Raw genomic sequence first — 15,610 nt, forward strand, 5'->3', positions numbered from 1 at the left:
TGTAAGTGCTGAAACCTGGAAGCAGCCAAGATGTCCTCCAGTAGGCAAAGGAATTGGTAAGTGTGGTACATTCAGACAATGGACTGTTACTCAGTGCCAAAAAGAAATGAGCTGTCATGTCACAAAAAGACATGGAGGAAACTTAAATGCACATTACTAAGTGAAGGAAACCAATCTGGAAAACTACATTACATGCCACGTAATTCCAACTGTACGCCGTTTGGGGAAAAGGCAAAACTCTGGAGGTAGTAAAAAGATCAGTGGGTGCCTGGAGTTAGGGTGGGAGGAAGGATGCATGGATGGAGCATGGATGATATTTAGGGCAGAGAAACCATCCCGGAGGATAATATCATGGTGGATTTATGTCATTTTGCATTTGCCAAACCTACAGAATGTGCTACACGTGAGAGAACCCTAATGTCAACTATGAATTTGGGGTGATTACAATGATCAGCGTGCATTTCTCCATGGTAACAATTTGTACCAGTTTGGGAGGATGTCCACAATGGGAGGCTGTGCGTGTGTGGGGGTAAGGAGTTTATGGGACATCTCTGTACCTTCCTCTGAATTATGCTAGGAACCTAAAACTGCTCTAAAAACACATGAGCTTTATAAAGAAAAAAAAATAATAGAAATCATTTCTCTCGGGGGATGCAGAGTACATTCGGGCACACGCATAGCGTTGTCCTTTATCTCGCTATGAGGGAGGTGGCATTCAGGGCCCGCGATGGTGATGCGTCTGGCTGGAGAGAAGTGTCCCAGCCATTTTCTGCTGGTACAGGTACCCCTGCCCGCTAAGCCTGAGCTGTCCAACACAGCAGCTGCTAGCCGCATGGAGTTCTTTTAATTTAAATTAATAAAAATGAAAGTACAAATTCATTGTGCACTGGTCTCATCTGAAGGGCTCTATAGCCTATGTGGCTAATGGCTACTGTATTGGGCAGATTTGGGACCTTTCCATCATCTCAGAAAGTTCTACTGGATGGCGCTGCTCTAGACTCTGGGCCGCCCCAGAGGCTCACCTGGGGTGCAGCAAAATCACCAGTGGAGAATGCTTGAGGTCCAGGATCCTCAGGCCGAGATCCCAAAGGACAGCTGAGCTCTAGACCCCTTTTCTAAGAGCCAGTTTCAAAAGATGGGGGCCCGCGGCAGGGCCGGGACTGAAAAGGGTTCGTGAGACCTTGCAGGGCAACTTCTCTTTTGCAATCCTTGCTGGTCTGACAGGCTCCTACAGAATTACATCACTTCCTAAAAAACAGGCAAACACCTCTCCTTCAAGTTAGCACCGACCCAAACAAGCAGGAAACAGGAAATGTTCAGGTTTCAGGGAGGCTGAAGCGCAGCGCAGCATCATGACGGGGCGGCGGCGAGCGGACAGGAAGGTTCCCGGGGCTGCCCTCGCCTTTGCCCTGGCGATCACGCTCCTTCCCACCGGCCAGGCTCAGGGTAAGCTACGTCCCGCTTTCCAACCCCCGGGAAGGAGGAAAGCCAGGCTGGGTCAGTGCCCGAGGCTACAGAACTCTGCCGAGGAGGGGAACACCCAGAAAACCAAGTCCTTTCTATAAAAGAAGGAGATGAAATTAGAATTGTAGTTTGGGGGGCGGGGGTGTGGAGTTTGGCGGGGGGAGGGCTTGGCTGGCTTCCCCCGCAGCCGGCCAATCCTCCTTCCGCTCCCTCACTCCATCTAACTTTCCTGCAATTTTTGTCCTCTACCAAGTGCGGGGTCCCTGTAATTTCCCGGCTTGGACGGGCATCTTAAAGAAACCATAAACTTTTTTGTCAGTTGGTGTAAAAGAATGTTTCAATCAGAAGTCGTGAATTTCCTTTTAATAATGTGGGCTGGGAAATCTGCTAGTAGCCAAATCTCCCGGAAAAACTGAGGTATGGAAATGTACTACTGGAATGTATACTAAAGAAAACCAGTCAGTTAAAAAAAAAAAAAAAAAAAAAAAAAGTAAACAGGAAATTATCGGAGGAGTTACCAGGCATCCATTCTAACTTTTCAAGAGAAGCCTTTCATCTGTTTTTCTTTGAGCTTGTTACTTTGGGGGATATTTTCTTGGCATGCGTTTTTACTAATGAACCTTTATTTTAGAAAGTAATGTGATTGTAGCAAAGCAAATGTATTGGAAAAACAAAATATTCAATCTCATTATTTTGAGCTAAGAGCGGGCAATTGATTCATACCCTTGACAGTTGCTACAACGAGCACAATCTCCCTCGATTGCCTCATACAGTTTTGTTGACTTGCCCTTGGGTAAATAAACTCATTGCCCATGATTTCTGTCAACAGATACTACCCGTTTCTAGTAGTGCAGGTCAGTATTTCAAGTAAAAGGAAAGTTCTCACGCTAGGGTTCTTCCAATAGGGTGGGGGTTGGGGGGCGGGCACCAGGCACTGACCTAGCCTGTGGCAATTTCCTGGAGATTCACAGTCAGCAGCCAAACACACCGCCCGCCCCACCAATTTCTCCTGCCTTGGGTGCTCTCCTTGTGGTCTTGCCAGGCATCTGGGGTGGAAAATGAAAAGTGAAAGGCAAACCATTCCCACTGGAAAGATGTCCGGTTGAAATGCCAGGTGTGTTTCAGATGAGACCCCGGGGGGAGGGGGACAGTGTGTTGTCTTAGGCACAGTTTGGGGGCTGGGAGCGAACATGAAGATGACGAAGCTCCAGCTGAGCAGCACGGGTGACACAGGTTAAGTCGCTGAAGCAGGGGATGGTCAGATGTCCAAGTGCCGCGGCTGCTCAGCTCTTCTGACTGGGACCCCGGGTCACCCCTGTGCCCCAGTGGAGATTCCTCCGCGCCAGACTCCTTTCCCTGTGTGGTGTCGCTCAGCAGCCCAGGGGGCAGAGCTTGGCTTTCCCACTTCTAAGTCTTGTGAGTCTCAACGCTACCGCAGGTGCCTCAAACATGCCCTGAGAGTAATACTTAAGGCTGCCTAAGTATTTTCTGGAGCTTCTGAGCATCTTCTTGACATATCTGAGTTGAAGCGTAAGGCATCCAGGAGATGCAAAAGGGTCACATGAAGACCCAGTACAAGTTTTCTTTCTAATGCTGGGCTCTGATCAGTGGCTCTTCCACAATAAAGACCTTTGGTTGCTCCTCATTTATGCCTTGGACCCTTGTTTCAACCTTCTTCTCAGGTGTCTCCTCCCATGTGCCCTCCCATGGCCCAGTCATACTGAACAGAGGGTGTGCTACAGGTCTCTGCAGCTCTTGTCAAGAATGAATGACAAGTTCCCTTTTTTCTACTTAGTGTATTCCTATATAACCCTAAAGACCCAGACTGGAAGTTGCCTCCTCCTTGATGTCTCTTTTGACTGCGCCTTGCCTGGTGGCTTTATCTGTGTCATGCCCACATAAAACTCAAGTTCAGTACACATAGCTGATTGCATAGAATCCTAAGCGTGTGTGTGTCTGTATCTCCCATAACCGCTGTGAGAGCCACCAGAGAAAATGCTCGGTAGCTTATCTTTGACTTCCCAAATCCTTGTTGGGATCCACATAAATAAAGAACTCCATAATTGTTGACAAATGCTACAATCATTCTAGAATGGATTTGAGGTTGAGCACTAAAAGCTGATGAGCTCCTGAAAACAGGTGGTATGAGAATGTCAGGGAAGTCAAAGGGGAAAACCTGCATTTCAGCTGAGCGCAGGGTTTACCTAGATAATCCAACACGCTTATTGGGCCCTGTCTGGATTTCCAATGTCAGAAAATGCAAAAATGTCCACTCACAAAAATCTATATAATCAAAGCCAAGGAGAAGTCTTTTATAAATTAAGGACTGATTATCTATTTTTTAATTAATCGATGTATATCCTTTTGAGCCAATGGTGCCTAAGATGTGAGGATGTGAGTTAGTAAATGGGTGTCACACTTGTATTTCCTTGAATTCTTCAGGAAGTATTTTGGAAATGTTTGGCAGTAGAATCCAGTCTACTGAGCAGCCTGACACCCCCTCCTTGCAAGCATATTCCAGGATACGGCTCAAGTCAAGCCAACCACAAACAGGCAACATAATCTATTATCAGCAGTCCCAGGCTCTGCCGCAGTACCTCGGAGTCAGTGTCCTTTCTCTATACGGAGAGCCTGCTGCAGTCTTGATTACTATCCCAAGTGAAATAATCTACTTGGAAGTCACTGGGAGAGAAATGAGAAAACAGCTTTTCTGGGATTTTGACCAAACAGATGAGCATAGTTATAGAAAAGCTGCGGGTTTAGGTACCTTGGCCAGCGTGGACGCTAAGAAAATTCAGACTCTATGTCAAGGAGACATTCTGTCCAGGGGGTGAGGGAGTCATTTTCACCTGGCTTCTTGCCCTGTGTCCTGTCAATATCAGCTTAACACTATCAGAGAGCTAAAAGCAACCTCCCAAGACACGGAAAGCATGGGATTTATTAGCTGCAATGGGCAGGATGGTCTGTAAAAGGAGAGCTGAGGGCACCGGGCAGAAACAAGGAGGCTGTGTTTTGCTGGGCCGGGGTTAAACAGCGGGTTTGACGGGAAAGACTCGGAGATTTTCTGCACCATTCCAGAAGAGTAAGAACCATGTAATTAGTAGATAAACTTTGAGAAGAAAAGAAGGAATTAAAGAAAATACTATTTATGTAAATGGAACTGCGATTTCTGGCACTGATCTCGTTTCAATGAATGTGACTGGCATCTGCTATTGCCTGGGACAGTTCCAATTTCAAGTAGCAATAATGATGAGAGCAAACGCATATAGTCCTCATTGCATGTCAGGTGCCCTTCTAAATAATTTACATACACTCACTCATTTAATTCTCCTAATGACCTTATATAGTGAGTACTAGTATCCCTGCTTTACATATGAGAAAATGGAAGCACAGAGAGGTTAAGTGACTTGACTCGGGTCACTCAGCTAAATAGTGGATCTAAGTAAGATTCAGTCTCAGGAATCCATGCTCTAATGTATACTATAATACCTCTGGGTTTTTAGGCTCTGCTAGTATATGTGTCTAGTTCTAAGTTTAGAAAAATATGTCTCTGGTACCCTTCCAACTGTAAATGTATCACATACATCTTAGACCCCCTCAATTGGGGTCTAAGGTTATTGCATATTAATAAAGGAGCTGTATTTGTTTGGTTGGGTCAGAGACCGGCCTACAGCAAAAGGGATGGAGCAACTTGGTTTAACTTTGGCCTGTAGAGGAGGAAGGGAAGGGCTGCAAGTTGCAGCAGGAGGAACAGAGCATCTGGGGATTAGCAAAGTTAAGACCAGAAACAGGAAAAGTGGAATGACAAAGTCACCAGTAAGAGGCTTTAGGGTGTGGGAACCAGGGAGAGACAGCACAGCCTTGTGTTAGCTGCCCTGGGAGAGCCCTGCTGAGGTCTGACCTGGTGGACCAAATAGCCTTGAGGCACCAAAGAAAAGAGGCAGAAAGGGATTTCCTGGGGTTTAAAGCCCCTCTGTGTCTTTAAAAGCCTGATCTAAGGATCCAGAAGACTTCTGGATCCTGGCTGGGTTGGGCCCGATTCTGCAAAGAAACAGTATGACCTACAGTCTGCCTACCTGTGTCAAGTTTGCACCACCCTCAAATTTTGGCAAAGATGTGGAGAAAAAGGAACTTTGCAGCGCGGGTGGGAGGGTTCCCGCAATCCCCTAGCCTATCCTGCTGCTTAGCCTGTGCATTGGGCTTTTCATTTCAGTTCTATTTTTCACTCTAGACAAATTTTTTCATTTCCAGAAAAAAAAGTATGCTGTGTCTTGCTTTTATTTTTTTCTTGTTAATTATTCCTTCTCTCAGGTCTTTTTTTTTTTTTTTAACATAGTCTTTTGTGCTCACTTTTATCTGCAATTTATGTAGATCTAATCTCGTCGCTCATTGCATCTGTTGATTCCCATTCATGATAGGTATCTTGCGGAGGAAGTGCGCCTGGGTGGCTCAGTCAGTTAAGCGTCTGCCTTCTGCTCAGGTCATGATCCCAGGGTCCCGGGATTGAGCTCTGCATCAGGCTCCCTGCTCAGAGGAGAGTCTGTTTCTCCCTCTCCCTCTGACTGCGGTTCTGCCTACTTGTGCTCTCTATCTCTCTGTCAAATAAATAAAATCTTAAAAAGAAATAAAAAGGAAAGAAAAGAAATCGTGGGGGCACTGAGGGCTTGCTGTGGCACACAGAGGATGACTTCACCTCATTTGACAGAAACCCAGATTTCTGATTCCAGCACCAAGTTACTGTAAATACTTTCCCAATACAACCTAGTCCTGTCGCCACGGAACTCTTTGGAAGATACGGAGGCAGGGATGTGCTGGGCTGAAGCTTGGACCTCAGGCTTCAAGCCTGGCTTTGGGTTGGAGAGGGGACAAGCTGAGCAGTCTTCAGGGGCCAGACTCCAAGAGCTGTATGAGGGGGTGCCAAAACCTCACGAAATGTACGAGCCAACAAAGCAGTGTCTTCTGTGGGAGCAGGTCAATCCCAGAAATGGGCAGACAAGGATGCCAAAGTCATTGCCAAAGAGAAAGAAGTAGACAGAATCAAACTGAACATCAGAAGAGGGGCCAGGGTCCACAGTGTCAGGATGATGGTGAGATCAGCCTTGGGGTGGCACACCTGACTCTGACTCTGAACTTTGCCAAAATCATTGCTCCTTCCTGTCCTTCTTCCCTCCCTCTTTCCATCCTTTCCTCCCTCCCTCTCTCCTTTCCTTCCTTCTTTCCTCTCTTTCTTTCTTTCTCTCTCTCTCTCTTTCTTTCCTCCTTCCCTCCCTCCCTCCCTCTCTTCCTTCCTTCCCACAGCCTAGTATTTTAGCTTTAACTTCTTTTTTAAAAAAATATTTTGTTTATTTATTTGACAGAGAGAGAGAGAGAGAGAGAGAGAGAGAGAGATCACAAGTAGGCAGGCAGAGGGAGAGAGAGAAGCAGGCTCCCTGCTGAGCAGAGAGCCCGACTCGGGGCTTGATCCCAGGACCCTTGATCCCAGGACCCTGAGATCATGACCCAAGCTGAAGGCAGAGGCTTAACCCTCTGAGCCACCCAGGCGCCCCTAGCTTTAACTTTTAACCCAAAAGATGGACCGAAGTCCCCTGAAAGCATGATATAGCCTCTTATGTCCCAATGGGCCCAACCTTTGTTCTAGGAAATCCCCATAGGTAAATTTGTCTCTAAATTTAAATTTCCTGTATCATTTTTTCTTTCTTCTTAAAAAAAAAAAAAAATTCTGGGGTCTGGGGATTTCCTTGTTTTTTGACATTTTGTTATACTGTAAAAAGTTGTCTCATATTTCATTCAGTATCTCTGGGTGCTGCATATTGGGAGAATTTTTCAGGTTACCAACTGTATCGGATTACTGGAAAAGGAAATTTTTCTATATAATCAGCTTGGAGAACAATTTGGAAATATTTAGTCAGCTGAATATGTTCATACTTGACAACCCCAACAATCCAATCCTAGCTATATACGCCAGATGAAGAACAAATGCACAGCAAAGAGGCATGGCCAAGGATGTTGATTGTAGCATTGTTTGTGAAGATGGAAAAAATAGAAACAACTTAAATGTGCATGCACAGAAGAATACATGAAATTTAATACAGTCACAACATGAGATATCATGAGATATCATACAACCGGTAAAATTAAGTAGTCCAAATGTATGAAGATGACTCAATCCTAAATGCAGTGTTGGCCAAAAGAGCCAATTGAAGATTATTATGCACAGAATGATTACATTTATTTAAAATTTTTAAAAACACTCCAAATTATGCTTTTACTGCTTAGGGATATAGGCATATTTGAAAAGTTGCGACTGATACCATTAACTTTAGGAGAGCGGTTACCTTTGGAGAGGGTGGGAGGGGAATGAGATCGGGGCAGAGTACAAGAGGGTCTTCAACTGCATCTCTGATGTGATTCTTTTCAGAAAACATCACAAGAGGCCTGGAGACAGCAGATGAAAAACCAGGGGTCAATTCCAGTGAGTGTCCTGTTTTTTTCTGACCTGGAAGCTAGGAATGGTTTTTGTGTATTTGAATGCTTAAATGAAAACTTATTTAAGTGGTTAAATGAAACCTGCCTTTTGCTTTCTGGACCACAAGATCTAAAATATTTATTCTCTGTTCTTTAAGAAAAAGTTTGCCAACCCATCCTCTGGTCAATATGGAAAGGTATAAGAAAATCAGTGGTGGGTACTCAGTTATCTATTACATTGTTCTCTCAAAAAAAGGTAAAAATAAAAAAGTATAACCTCAATACAGTTATTACCTTAAAAAATTGATATCATCATATATCCAATCAATGTCTAATTAGCTCTGATAATTATCTTATAAATGTTTTTTAATAGTTGTTCTGTTCAAATTCGGATCTAAACAATATCAACACCTTTAAAAAAAAAAGGTAGGTATACATTCATAATGAAAAATAACTAGAGTACCTTTGAATACTTCTCGAGCTTTCCTCTATCTTTCCTTTCCATTGTTCCCAATCTCTTTGAAAGACAGTCAACATGCCTTCATCTCAGCCCATTGACATCTGGCTGCTGTGTTAAGAACAGCCACTCAAATTCCTCTCTCTGGATTCCCAGTGCCTTCTAATAGCTAAACCCAAAGGATCCATTTCTGTCCATATTACATGTTCTCCTCTGTATCACTCAACGTAATCAACAATGATGAAAATGCTCCTGTTCCTTGGGTCTTATAATGCCATTTTCTCCTTGATTTCCTAGGACATTGATTGCCCCCTTCCATTTTGGGATTAGTAATCTTTTTCTTCCATCTGCTCATTTCATAGTAATGTCTATCTTTTATTTCTTATTCCTTACATCCTTCCTGGGCCATGGCCTCCATGTTCATGGCTTTCATCTCGCTCTGCGGTTGATGATTCCCAAAAAACCATCCCCCACCATGCCTAGCTGCCTGGCTCTAGATTTGTATTCTTGCCCTCGTTCTCCTTGGGTATGCCACAGGGACCCTAGGCTCAGCATGTCCAGAGAGGAACTCCTCAGCTCCCTGTAGTCTAAGCTCCTGTTAGCTCTCACCTAGTCTCCTTCATTAACTTCTTATCTTCTAGCCTTTAGTTACATTTCATGTAACACCCAAAGCAATAGCTCGATAACAAAAAGTTATCATTTCCTCCTGCACTTACCCCTTCAGTGGGATTTCATTTCCTTGGGGTAGCTTCCAAACCCCTCGACATCATTTCAAGGCCCCTTATGAGTTATCCGGGGTTCCTTTCCTGCTTATTCCCTGACACTCCCCGCCACATGCCCTAGGTACAACTACTTGAATGTGTGTCAAACTCTGAGCCTTTCTGTGTGCTTCAACTGTAATGCCTTTCCCTGACATCTTTGCTGGATGAACTTCTGAGATTCATTTTAAGGATCTCCTCCTCTGTGAAGATTTCCTGAATCTTTCATTCCCAGATGAATCAAGGCCTTTCTCTCCCATGTCCTCATGGGACTCCATACACAAACAATCATACACAATGGCTTTTATTAAACCACATTATAGCTATTGATGTATGTGCCATTGTCCCTACTTACCCGTGTTTTCCCTGGAGGCATAGACCTGGTTTCATTTGCCTTTATATCCCAGGACCTACAACAGTGTCTGGTACATTATAGGCACATGACTGACTGAGGAATGACATGAAATTTATCCAAGATTTACATATATTCATGACAAAATCATAACCATTTAAATAATGAAATGAAATTGTGGTAATACCTGGATAAATATGATTTTTTAGTTAACCATATTTTATTTTATTCCAAAATGTTAACTATTCCAAATCTTTTTATATATAGTTTACTTCTGTCTTCTCACACCAAAACAGGCAACAGTTACTACTTCCCTTCCTGTAGAGAATATTATGTAGCTGCATCTATGAGTAGTACTGAGAAAGTACTTTTTCTTAAAAAAGATTTTATTTATCCATTTGGCAGACAGAGAGGGATCACAAATAGGCAGAGAGGCAGGCAGAGAAAGAGAGGGGGAAACAGGCTCCCCACTGAGCAGAGACCCTGATTCGGGGATCCCAGGACCCTGAGATCATGACCTGAGCCGAAGGCAGAGGCTTAACCCACTGAGCCACCCAGGCGCCCCGAGAAAGTACTTTTTAAAAAAGATTTTTATTTGTCAGAGAGAGAGCACAATCAGCAGGGAGAGGGAGAAACAGGCTCCCAACTGAGCAGGGAATCCAATGCTGGGCTCAATCCCAAGGCCCCAGGATCATGACCTGAGCCAAAGGCAGGCACTCAACTGACTGAGCCACCCAGGTGCCCCCTGAGAATGTATACTTATCCATCTTCCTCTCAAACTAGGGATGAAGTTCAGACCCAGGAAATATGCATTGAGCAGCGTGACAAATTGCAGAAATGTCTGGTAGTCACAAATATTTTGGGGAGACTTTTGAAAAGAATACAAAAGGAAAACAAATTCCGTAGATGATAAATTTCAAGCCAGTAAGAGCTGATTTAAAAACTTGAAAAAGAAATAAAATTTCTGTAACATAAAATAAATAGAAAAATCTGCCAGGGCTGTGGGGGGAGGGGAATGACAGCACAGAAACATTTCCTGATTAATTAAAGAAGGTAGTTTGAAAGAAGAGTTATTTACTGGAGAAGGGTCCATTTGGTGGTGGCATTTTGATTTCTTTTCCTTGAAACAAAACCACCAAATCTAGTTTGTTTTTGAAATTTCCATTTTCCTTCTGTGTCTTTGCTATATAGGAATTAAAATGTCTATTATTTCCTGCTTCCCCACCCCATTGTAGTTTTCAGAAACAGGAGACCAGTGGTTCCTAGGGCTTGCGGACATGTGCTTTCTTTCTTCCATTGACAATATTATTTTAAAAATTCATGTATTCTTTTTTAAACATATTGCTTCCTTTTTATGTTTAAGATTACTAGATTTAGCAAATAAAAATAAGGACACCCAGTTAAAGGTAAATTTCAAATACACACATTTTCGTGTGTGTTTAAGAACATCTTGTGCAATTCAGTATAAGTAGAGGCCACACAAATATTGCATGCGACACATTTATGCTAAAAAATTATTTGTTGATCTGATATTCAAATTAAACTGGCCATCCTGTACCTTAGTAACTCTATGACTTGGATTATTTTTTCTCAAGCAAAGACCATCCTTATGTTGGTATATCACTAAAAGCACAGGCATATTGGCCATGTACCCAATTAACAAATATTAGAAGAAAATTTAGGCTGAGTCCTACATCAATCATGGAAAAAAAGCAAAACAACAAAAAACATCCCAGTAATTGCATAGACTAAAACCGGGAATCCAAGAGTGGATCAGCCTTAGAGAAATTTCTAATGTAATTCATCCCATTAAACAGCAGAAGAGAAAAAAAATTGTAGGATCATAATGATAAATGCAGAAAAGAGGCTGGCAAGAGAGTGGGACCACCCAGCATCAGTAGTTCAAGCAGCAACACTCAGTTCTCAGCGCTGGAGCCCTGTTAGATTGGCCGGGATGGAGGGACAGGATTGAGTCTTTCTCAAGGTAAAGTAGGACCAGAAACAAGCAGAGCTTAGACACCTGGTACGGGACTTTGCCGACCCCAGAATATCCAACCCCCAATCTGCTCTCCTCAGACACTACTCTAGGGACCTCGGGAGATTGTCTCCTTCCTCAGCCTCCCAAACTCTAGCTCTGTGCTCCCCAGTAGGCTGGTGATGGGAACTTCTGATTACACCTTGTCCCCCTTTCTCCTGCAGCTGGTGATGAGGGTACTGTAGTCCCTGAGATACTAGCCCACATCTCGTTTCCCTGCTCTCCTGTCTTCTGATTTGTCACAAATATCCATCTACCACTTCGTTTTTTGGCTTGTCCCTGTCTTTCGGTTGCTTTCTCTGACAACTCTGAGTTGTCACGCCTAGACGGAGGGCCTCTGTGCCCCGAGGAGGAGCCCACCTGTCTCCCTCCCCTACTCAGAGCGGGGCTGGTAGCAGGCCAGGGAGAGGACAAGGGCATGGCCGAGAACATTTGTTTCCAACTTACCTCTAGAATTGTATTCTTGAAACTGGCTATTCAAAAGAGAGCTAGAAATATAATAAAAATAGAAAAGTATTCAGATTACTAACGACAATAAATATTATTTTAATAAAATCTTTTTTTCCATTTCAAAGTACTTGTGCATCTATTATCCCACTGATGGTAGAAAGAGTATTAAATATGAAAAATGTATGTGTATTCTGTCCCATAAAAATACTTAAATTCCTTCAAACTGCCAGGTACCACAGGCTAGAATAGGTCTCCAGTGTGCAAAAAGGTAGTCAGATGGTCAAAAATGCAGCTTCCGCAGGTGAGTAACTTCAGACCGGGACAGCCTGAGGGTCTGGGCAAGTCTGATTAAATATGAGTAAGCTTTCTCTTAAAAAGACATCAAAATAAACAGTTTGAAACAGAAAAGACATCAGAGCACTGTGGGCCCCCTTTGTGGGGCATGTTTTCATCTGATAGTAAATTGTAATTGCAGGTGTTTCTCAAGCCAATGCGGTGAAAATAGAACCAAGCTTCACAAGTAAATTCCCAGAGCAGACTACTGCAGGGAAGCATTTTACCAGAAGACCCTACTCAAAATAAGCAAAAGGAACATTTGTCAACCTTCTTTCAACATGAGACATCATCCCCTTTAGTCAGTTGATGGCTGGAGAGAAAGGGTGTGCAAAACACAGGCACCGCTTTCCCCTGAACCTCCCTGTGATAGAACCTGCCCTTATCCTTCAGTGCTTTGTCTCCCATCCGTTCAGCCACACTTATGCTGACCATATCTTCTTCAGATAAATATGTCAGGAAAAATATTTTCAGGAATATTTTCAATTAACCAAAATTGTTAAATACATCATACAACAGAGCATATAATGAAAACAACAATCCTTCTGAATCCCTAGTCCTGTCCCCAGAGAATTAGGTCACCTATGGAAAACCATGTGGAACACTAGATTCCCTCCACCCCACCAAACAAAAACTACAAACATGAAATTTCATCACTCAGGAGTCTTCACTTGGCATTAAACCGTTCCTCTCATTTTCCAGTGTTTTCTTTAAAATTCAGGTAACCTTTTGAGGAAACCACCTAGTTCTCTTTGTAACTAAGAACGCACTGTATGTATTCTTGGAAGAGGGTGGACAGAGAGAGGAGGAGAGGATATTCTTGATAAAAAGGTGAGAGATGTCCTATTATTGTCTCTCCAACTAACCTGACTTATTTACATTTCCTGAGCAACTTGTACCCAACGGCGACTGCACAGCAGACAGGGTTCCAGGAGTTAGGGAGAGATATGGCGCCAAACCGTGGAGGCATTTGGCAATAAACAAGTACCTGAATGAACTCCTCTCAGATGATAAACAGTAAGTCAGCATTGTTTTGAAACCAAGCAAACCAGAGGAAGGGAAGAACACTTCAGAAGCCATGAAGGATCGTGTCCCAGTGGCTCACCATCAAGGAGCCATTGTCCATCCACCTGGTGTTGGCATGTTCTGGCATCAAATGCCATCGCCCTCCCACAGACAGGCTGGGGCCCCATGAGTCTGCTGAGTCACCTGTTCCCATTCTTCCCTGGCCCATCACAGCCAGATTCCACAGATGCTGAGCCACTGGGTTGTAAAAAGATGCCAGAATCAGAGAGAGAGACCATTTACTTGATGGCCACATACGCCTATTCACCTATTCATTTTGCTTCCAGAGGCTTCTTTCTGTGTAGGGGTCTCCAATCACCTTTAAAGCTGGTGAGGACTATCTTCACGAATAACGACAAATTAAAATAAAGTCAAGTGAATTACAGTTTAATTCAGTAACTCTCAACCCAGCATACTTCCTTACTGCATGTTTACTGCTGAAAGCTCTGGGGCAGCTTTGAGGACATATCGTTGCCCAGGTGCAGCTACAGATACCCTCACATAACGGATGTGGGTGTAGCTTAAAACCCACCAGGCAGTGTTGGTGGACCGTGAGTGTTGAGAATAAGAGGTGTTACCAATAATTAAGCACAACCAAATAAGCTTGTCTGGGCAACTTAGACCAATAGCTGTCAAAGTATGGCGTCCAGACCAGCAGTGGCAGCATTGTGTTAGAAATGAAAATTCCTGGGGCACCTGGCCGGCTCAGTCAGTAGAGCATGTGACTCTTGATTTTTGGGTTGTAGGTTTGAACCCCATGTTGGGTGGGGAGATTACTTAAAAATAAAATCTTAAAAAAAAAACAACAACCCTTAAAATTCTTGGCGTCATCCCAGACCTGCTGAAGCAGAGACTCTGGGAGCAGGGGCCGGCACTCTGTGTTTGAGGAGCTCTCCAGGTGATTCTGACGCTAACGTTTGAGGACCACTGGTATAAACCTCCAGGCTGAACTGTCTGCGGGCACGGCTGCTGGAGATGAGGGTTTTACGCTCCAGCACATTCTCTCATGTTCAGACTTACTCGGGAAGTCATGGTTGTCACAGTGCTCTCTCAGTCCAGCCTGGCCAGAGTCTCTCAGGAGCTCCAGGCTTCAGTGATGATACTTTGGCTACTGCATTCTGGTGATGGAGTTGGCAGCTTTTGGCATCCAACTCCATGACCTCTGACTCTTCCCCGGTTTGCCAAGGAGGAGCACAGAGAGCAGGAGGGGAGGGTGCTAGAGTGGCCCAGGGGGAGACCGGAAATGGGTAGGGTTGGGGTGCAGTGGTTCTCAACCTTGGAGTCACCTGGAGAACTAAAAAATGCTGAGGCCGGGGCTCACCACAGATATTGGAAGTAAAGGTTTGGCTATCAGGAGAGTGGAAAGGTTCTGAGGTGATTCTTTCATGCAGCCAAGGCTGAGAACCCCTGGAGAGCTTCTTGGTTTGATTTTGTCTCATCCTTCTCACACTGACTGGCTCTTTGCTGTGTGCAGCCCTACAGAGGGCTGAAAAGTAGGCCGACCTCTTGAGTTTAGTGTCTTGAATGTCTTGAAATTCATATCCTTCTGTTACTCCTCAGAGCAGGAGTGAGTTTGAATGCCTGCCTTGTGTTTCCTTTCGTTTCATTATCTGAATTATCATCTTGTTAAAAATCACAAAATAAAATGAAATATGGGCACCTGGGTGGCTCAGTAGGTTAAGCGTCTGCCTTCAGCTCAGGTCATGATCCTGGGGTCCTGGGATCCAGTCCGCATCTGACTTGCTGCTCAGCAGGGACTCTGCTTCTCCCTCTGCTCCTACCCCCCTTGAGGGCACACGTGCACGCTTTCTCTCTCTTTCCCTCTCTATCTTGTAAAAATAAATAAAGAAAATCTTAAAAAAATAAAATGAAATAAAAGTTGACATAATATGGGCACAGAGTCCACATAACAAATGAAAGAATGGGTCCTCCGATTGAGGCCCAACCTACTTGATGCTATCCCAAGTTTATGCCATTCTCCTGGCCTTGTTCTACTTTACATTATAACAGCCGCATGGCATTCTTTGAGTTGGTACTAATTCTTGTTTTTTGGGTTTTGTTTTGTTTTTTTCCCACTTAAGAAAAAAGCAACAAAACTAGAGCTAGGTTGCATATTTGTTCCACTTTCAAAAAAAGAGGAAGTTAGCTGGTTTGCCTGGCTGGGAAGCAGAGTCATTTCCACTTAGTGATGGTGTTTGGAAGGCCAGAAGCGGAGGCGGGGGGGGGGGGGG

The 15,610-nt window shown here is 44.0% G+C and overlaps 1 protein-coding gene across 2 annotated transcripts in view; it reads left to right on the forward strand.

The window, feature by feature from the left end:
• Positions 1-1,182: 1,182 nt before the first annotated feature.
• LOC111152601 (transmembrane protein 154) overlaps positions 1,183-15,610 on the forward strand; it is a 41,950-nt gene continuing 27,522 nt past the window's right edge. Inside the window, exons 1-2 of one of the 2 annotated variants that reach the window (XM_022511123.1) lie at positions 1,183-1,446; positions 7,883-7,936. In XM_022511123.1, coding sequence (XP_022366831.1) covers positions 1,353-1,446; positions 7,883-7,936 — 148 coding nt within the window. In that variant the 5' untranslated portion in view covers positions 1,183-1,352. The remainder of the gene's footprint in view (positions 1,447-7,882; positions 7,937-15,610) is intronic. The other variant, XM_022511132.1, reaches the window with a different exon arrangement.

This window comes from Enhydra lutris, unplaced genomic scaffold (assembly GCF_002288905.1).
Source record: "Enhydra lutris kenyoni isolate GAN:26980312 unplaced genomic scaffold, ASM228890v2 scaffoldscaffold3, whole genome shotgun sequence".
NCBI classification, from domain to species: domain Eukaryota; kingdom Metazoa; phylum Chordata; class Mammalia; order Carnivora; family Mustelidae; genus Enhydra; species Enhydra lutris.